Here is a 6369-nt window from a genome sequence, read left to right on the forward strand (position 1 = left end):
ACTAAAACATTTTTTAGTAATATTTAGTTCTAGGTTTTCTTTACGAGTGTTATTTTTACTGTTTCAACTACATTTCCATTTAAATTTCATTTAAAATCGGTGTGTCCCTTTGCGAAAACGGCAGGTCCCTTCTAGTATATATATAGTATAAATTAGGGAGAAAACACAAGTTAGGGAGAAAACCCGTGAAACTCCTATTAAACATTTTTTTTTGAAAAAAATTAACATATATAATACAAATGTTTTAAGAGTTTTGAGCATTAAAAAATAATCAAAAAGCACCGAGATGATTTAAAAAAATAAACAAGTTTCTACGTAACAGTGCGTAACGCGACTTTTACATATGTTGCATAAAAACTTGTTTATTTTTTAATTTGGTCGACGTATTTTTGATTTTTTTTTTGCTCAAAACCCTTAAAAACATGTATATTACATGTGTTATTTAAAAAGAAAAAGTAAAAAATTGGGAGGTTAGAGTTTCCAGGATTTTCTCTCTAATATCGGGGTTTCTATCTATCCTCCCCCCCCCCCACACACACACATATATATAAGCTTTGGTTCAATTAAGAGCCACCATGAGTTGTGAGAACCATTAGAACTCCTACTTCCCGCGTGAGTTGGGGCACAACTTTTTGCACAAACGTAATTGAAAATATTATAAACACATCTGTAAAAAAATAAAAAAATTGTCGAGTCGGTAGTTTTGCCTAATGTAAGTTTTGTTTACGCGCTGATGTAAATTTCGTTATGGAGATGAATTTTTTTTACACTTCATGTAATTTGTGCATGTGACTTTTAATTTTTTTTTTCTGAAACAAGTGATTTTTTTAAGATTTTTGAGATTTTTTTCTTTTTGGAAAAACCTTTTGTAAGACCTAGTTCTCATAGTTCTCACAACTCAAGGTGGTTCTCATTTTATCCTAACCCTATATCTATACTATATATAATATACATATCCAAAGGACTTCTTAAAGTCATTAAAATTTTCTAAAAACACCCTTAAAGCATGATGTACAAGTGTTTTAAGCATTAGAAAACATCCATTTCCACTTATACCCTTCAACTAAAAAAACACGGATACATCAGGGCACCCTCATTTCAAAACATTTCAAAATGCCCGCTTCCCTGCTCCTCTCTCTCTCTCTCTCTCTCCCTGGCGATTCCAGATCTGGATCTGGATCTAGGGTTTTTCTCCATCACGTTTCTACTACTCCAATTGCTCATGGAAATCATTGGAATCAAACTCAAGTCTAGGTTTTGAAATTCACGGAGTAAGTGCTTTTCTAGATTTTGTCCAAATTCATTGGAATTTTATATTGTAGATCTAGGTTTCAAACTTTTGATATGAACCGATTTCGTTGAGGTAATTATTGTTTGGATCTGTAATATGAAATTCGTACCATTTGTTTTGTTACAGGAGTTGAAGATGATGCAAGCTGTTGTTTTAATTGGTGGTGGTTAGCAACGATAGAGATGGTGGTGGTCTGCGGCTTGTGGTGGTAATGGTTAGCGTCAACTGGTGACCCAACCTAGGGTTTAGAGTTTCGACCAGATTCTTCTGGTAGCCCTATCTAGGGCTCTGACCATAACCCTAATCCGGTGAAAGTTGTAGATCTGGTCAGTAAGGGAATGAAAACGAATTTCGTGTTGTGTGGTACTGTATCTCTCATTTCACCATTTTTAAAAAATTTTAAGTTATAGCAAAAGATGAGGTTTTAATTTTAGCTAAGGTTCATAAAAACTTCATTAGAGATGATGGGGTTTTAGTTTTTGAAATGGGGGGTTTTGGGTTTAATGGGGTTTTAGTTTTTGAAATGGGGGGTTTTGGGTTTAATGGGGTTCTGAAGGGATAGCTCAAAGGTAAATATTTGGGTCCTGTCAAAACGGTACACCTTTTGTTATTAAGAAAAGAGTCCCACAAGGAGATCCACTTTCCTGTCCTCATCGCCATGGAGGCATTAGGGGTTCTTATTTATAATAGCCATGGAGCCATTAGGGGTTCTTATTGCCAGGAACAACTTAAATGTGATTATAATTATTTTTCTTTTGATATATTCCTGGTCTTTCATGCATGTTTATGCTTGGATTTTGTTATAAAAAGTGTTGGGCGCTCCGGAGTTTGATGATATTTTACCAAGTTGGACTTACTTTGAGAACAAGGATCCTGCTGAACAAGAGTCACTGATTTCTGATGTTCATGATGTGACCGCAAATGCAGCTTCTGTTATTGATGTCTGCATGCTAAGAAATGCAGAATCCTCTGCTGTTGATGGAGATAGTTTGAATCCACATGTATGCTTATACTGCTATATGAACATGTAATGCCATATTAGCCATTAACTGCATTCGACTTAATATTTAATAGTATAAATTGCATATATATGTTGGTACACCAATAACCAATATCATACTTGTATGCATTCAACCAGATTGAAACACCAATTTTAGTCTACTGAAAATTTGGTGGTTTACTAAATTAAGTCACCAAAGCCTGGATGCGATTGGGGGGCTGTTTGGTGAGCGGGCCAAGTTGGTTAACTAGGCCAGTCACGGTCTGATCAAACCATCAAACATGTTGGGTACTTTTTTATTTGAATATACTTTTAATTGATAAAACCCACATTATATATGTAGATATCATGGGCCACCACAACTAATATTTGATATCATGGGTCACTTGGGGAGGACCATAAGCCTAATGAAGTTTTTGCTTTTTTTTTTTTTTTAGAAAATTTAGTAGAATCCTATAGTTATTATTAAAGCTAAAGAAATCAATGAATGCCATTTTTTGCAGGATGAAAAATTGCAGAGAAGAGCCGGGGGCATTTAGTGCAGAGTAACCGTATGCATCTTAGACCGAAGTTCAGCCCGCACATGGTAAATGTGCAGCTTTCGACTATTTCTCATGTTTCATTCTGATATTGATTGAGTTACCCTTGCAGGAAGTCGATCCTTGTGAGGACTTGACTGATAATGACATACTAAACTGTTATGCCATGAGGTTAAGCTGGAGCTTCATATACGGATGAATGGGTCAAACGGGTCAGATGTGTTGCAGCACTGGGTCATTTGTTGCTAGGGTTGTTTTTAAGTTGTTTTCTACACGTACAGGTGGTGGGGTTTTAGGTATTAAAAGTCTCGTGAGTCTTCATTGTATGCAGGTTTTAATTTCAACTTGTGTATACATATAGTTATGGGTGGAAATGGGTAGGCTCGGTAATGTCTTTTATAATTTTTCTATTTTTTAATCTTTATTTTATTTAGAGCAAAACGGATCTGATGCTAATAGTTGTATTACAGCCTTTAAAGAAAAAAATGACAACATGTTAAGCCTTAGACCTATGTTGTCAAAGACGCAAGGCGCAGGCGAGGCGCATAGGCCTCGCCTGGAGCCTAGGCGCATAGGCCTCGCCTGGAGCCTAGGCGCATAGGCCTCGCCTGGAGCCTAGGCGCATGGCGCAAAAAAAGCGAGGGCTTTTTCAAGAAAGGCGCCTACAGAGGAAAAAAATTAAAAGATATTTTATGCTTTGAAAATTAACACAATTCCACATATAAAATAAAGAAACTATTATAAAAGCCATTAGTTTTGGTGTTTTAATTTTAAAAAAGATGAGTATGGTCTGGTGGTGGCTGATTAGAATAAAAAGGACAAGGAGACACATCTTTATCCAATGGTTAAAAGGTTGACTTTTCAAGTCAGTTGAAATAATGGTTTACAGCTGTGAAAAAACTATAAAAAACTTTATAAAAAAGCATAAAAAAAGAAAGGAGCTCCTGACAGAATTAAGCTCACGTTTTTCTCTCGCTGCGCGTGGTTCCGGGCGCTCGCTCGAGCACCGTTTTTACAAAAAAAAAAAAAAAAGCCAAGTTTGCGTCTAAGCTACCACCAGGCGCTATAGCCTCGCCTCGCTGCGCCTGAGCGCCTTTTTTGCAATTTGTGAGCGTGTTTGAACCAGTTTGGGGCTGCTATGATATCAAGTTTGCAAGCCCTTGATTTGGGTTGTTTTGGTGGAGGAATTGACTCGTTATGCACTTATGCTTAAGCTTTGCCAGGATTTTAAGTGATCTTGGGATCCAATATTGAAGGTAACGAGTTAAGGGCTGCTGCATGTTGGTTCTTATTTAGTAAGGGGCAGATGGTAAATTAGCATAACTTGTACCAAATTGCAACAGTTTGTTTCAATAATTATTGTTGTTCTTGTCGGACGCCGGATTTGCATGAGACACCATCATGCTATACTTGCCTCTTTTTGATGTTGAACTTGGCTAATGATTTGAAAATAACTCTGTTGCAGAGGTATCTCGGAAACTATGTTCATGGACTCAGTAAAAAGCCTCTCAGTATCAGCGTGTGGAAAGGTATAAATATAATCTTCGTTATTTCTTCAATTTCAGTGTTATACTCTTACAAGCAGGCTTTTAGAAGCTTCAATTTATTGTGTATATTGTTCATGTAGGTTTTTTTTCACGGTTGTGTGGTCGAAATTCAGGTTAATTGTGTTTGTTCTTTGTAAAATAGTTTTACGCATCTATGATACAAATGAAGAAAGAATCACATTCTCTTACATGGTTAACAAACTTTTTTAAACTCCGAGGAATGGTTCATGATCTGTTGAATTAAATCAAAATTTATTTCTTAGTTCCATGTGTTTCACCATCTTTTGACTTTTTAAATTGCAGATCCATGGCTTGCATATGCACTTATAAAGAATAATCCAGAATATGCTGCAAAGGTAGTTCTATAAGCCTTGTAACAGATAACTTTTTAACTAAGATATGAATTATAGGTACCCAAGGGAAACCCGTATCACAATGCCACTTTTGGAGGAATGGCAATATATTGCTCTAATAGCATGATTCTAAGAAAGGTTAGCACCTTTTTTCGTTCAAGTTACTGTTCGGGTTTATTTTAATCTTTTTATTTTTATTTTTAACGAATTAATGGTTTCATATGATTGAAAAAAAAAACTAATGCACTTTATTAGAAGCCTACCCATTCTCACCTTACATTTTGTAATATGCCAGCAGTATTGGATATAGTCCTAATATCTTTTTGATTTTTCCAGAAATAAAAGTAGCTAAACCTAGCAAAAAGAAGGCCAAAGGCACACACATTTAGTCCTAGCTGAACCGTTACTTTTTATCCGAGTTCTCTTTTACAATGCAAGAACTCTCTCTTAATTAGCATTCATGTTAATTTACGTTCCTTCATTATGCAGGTGAATCGTCATTGGTGGGGGAAGATACCCAGAACCATTACCTATCTGACAGGTTTCGAGTTTAACTTGGTTGACCGGACCCCAGGCTTACGATTTATATAAAGTTACCTTATAATATGTAATTTCTTCCTCATTTATTGTATAGAAAAAAGGCAACTAAGGAATTATATGTTACCCATGGCTTTATAGCCTAGTGGTATCTTGGGGTGAGATAAGACTTTAGACCAATAGGTCCTGAGTTCGATTCTCATAAAAGGGGGTTTTCCCATATTTATTGGGTTTCCTCCTGAAATGGTGTATAGGCATTATGCTTAGTGGAGATGGATATGATCGGGTGGTTCTGCTGGTGGCACGATGATACTCCAGTAGTCCGTCAGTGATCCAAATTTGCCGTTCAAAAAAAAAAAAAAAAAAAAAAAAAAAAAAAAAAAAAAAAAAAAAAAAAAAAGGAATTATATGTTTTTCCTAGCTGCAACTATTATTCAAGTGAAGTTGCATTGGAACAAAGCAAATTTTGAAGGGTTCCAAACTCCAAATGTGTGCTGGATTCATAAGGGTTACTAGAGTAAATATATTTTAAAAAGAATTGAATACAACTGGTTTTGTTGAAGCTACACTTTTATCATAATGGATTTGATGGAAGATATGTTGTTGAAACATGCTAAAAGGCTTGATTATTATAAAAAAAGAGAGAAGCATTGTAGTATATTATTTTAATCTTATACACGACTTACCTATCATTTCTTGTGAACCTTAAATACTTGACTTTAGTTACTCTTTGATGGGTCAAGTTATTCTACAAAGGCTTCTAATTGTAAGAAGTGTAAGAAAGATTTATAGAGTGACAAGTGTCCAATAACCTAAAACTAAACCCACTACATCACCACCAAAAACTTAAACACCAACCCCCACCCCACCACCACCCGAAAACCTAACCCCCCCCCCCACCCACCCCCCGAGTCCGGTGGGGTTTTTTTTTTTTTTTGTAGTGGGGTTTTTTTGTGTAGTGGGTTTTTTTGGGTTATTGGACACTTGTCACTCTATAAATCCTTCTTACACTTCTTACAATTAGGATCCTTTGTATTTGATCCTAATCCACACTTTGATATTTGGGTTAATGTTTGTAGTTAGGATAAACTTTATGTAAAAT

The 6369-nt window shown here is 35.7% G+C and overlaps 1 protein-coding gene across 13 annotated transcripts; it reads left to right on the top strand.

The window, feature by feature from the left end:
- Positions 1–1095: 1095 nt before the first annotated feature.
- Positions 1096–5447, top strand: LOC110867796. Of its 13 annotated transcripts, none has more exons than XM_035975175.1 (10): positions 1096–1271; positions 1418–1654; positions 2102–2318; positions 2795–2877; positions 2943–4139; positions 4296–4359; positions 4458–4490; positions 4681–4733; positions 4788–4868; positions 5220–5447. In XM_035975175.1, the coding sequence occupies exons 5-10, from the start codon at positions 4137–4139 to the stop codon at positions 5319–5321; spliced, it is 336 nt and encodes a 111-aa protein (XP_035831068.1). In that variant the 5' UTR covers positions 1096–1271; positions 1418–1654; positions 2102–2318; positions 2795–2877; positions 2943–4136; the 3' UTR covers positions 5322–5447. The 13 variants fall into 13 exon arrangements, 8 of the variants coding, with proteins under 8 accessions (XP_035831068.1, XP_035831065.1, XP_035831066.1 ...); XM_035975172.1 differs by having other exon boundaries at positions 2943–3126; positions 4045–4359; XM_035975173.1 differs by having other exon boundaries at positions 2943–3126; positions 4054–4359.
- Positions 5448–6369: the final 922 nt, after the last annotated feature.

Source organism: Helianthus annuus, chromosome 7 (genome assembly GCF_002127325.2).
Source record: "Helianthus annuus cultivar XRQ/B chromosome 7, HanXRQr2.0-SUNRISE, whole genome shotgun sequence".
NCBI lineage: Eukaryota > Viridiplantae > Streptophyta > Magnoliopsida > Asterales > Asteraceae > Helianthus > Helianthus annuus.